General features: G+C 37.2%; 1 protein-coding gene across 1 annotated transcript in view; it reads right to left on the bottom strand.

Moving 5' to 3' along the window:
- Window positions 1–239: 239 nt before the first annotated feature.
- LOC119582350 (angiotensin-converting enzyme-like) overlaps window positions 240–384 on the bottom strand; it is a 19,183-nt gene continuing 19,038 nt past the window's right edge. Inside the window, exon 11 of the mRNA XM_037930565.1 lies at window positions 240–337. Within this exon, the coding sequence (XP_037786493.1) occupies window positions 240–337 (98 nt within the window). The remainder of the gene's footprint in view (window positions 338–384) is intronic.

Genomic DNA, 384 nt, shown 5'->3' with positions numbered 1-384 from the left:
AACACCTGTCAGTCTGTCAGACAAACACATCCACTATATGACCGTACATCGTTAACGTCAGAAATATCAATGTCCACAAGTACTATTATCAAGTAATATAGTAATTAAGAACAGTGAAATATTGCAAATCACCTATCGAGCTATTGGGGTAGATGTTGGTGTCAGTGAACCTATAGTTATCACCAAGTATTGTGACATTTTTCAGTTTACATGAGGGTGATCAAGGAAAGGAGAAATGATTACTTGTTGGCATGTCTTAACCTAGCCACCTGATGTCCTGTGATGACATACCTATTAAGAACGGTGGTATAACTAAAGTTTACGGCGTGATATTGAGCTTAAAAAGGCATGAGCGTTATAAATTCAATGTCTTCACACAAAGAG

The sequence above is a fragment of the Penaeus monodon genome, chromosome 15 (genome assembly GCF_015228065.2).
Source record: "Penaeus monodon isolate SGIC_2016 chromosome 15, NSTDA_Pmon_1, whole genome shotgun sequence".
In the NCBI taxonomy this organism is placed as follows: domain Eukaryota; kingdom Metazoa; phylum Arthropoda; class Malacostraca; order Decapoda; family Penaeidae; genus Penaeus; species Penaeus monodon.
The sequence above is the reverse complement of the archived record's forward strand: the minus strand, read 5'-3'. Positions and strand labels throughout refer to the sequence as shown.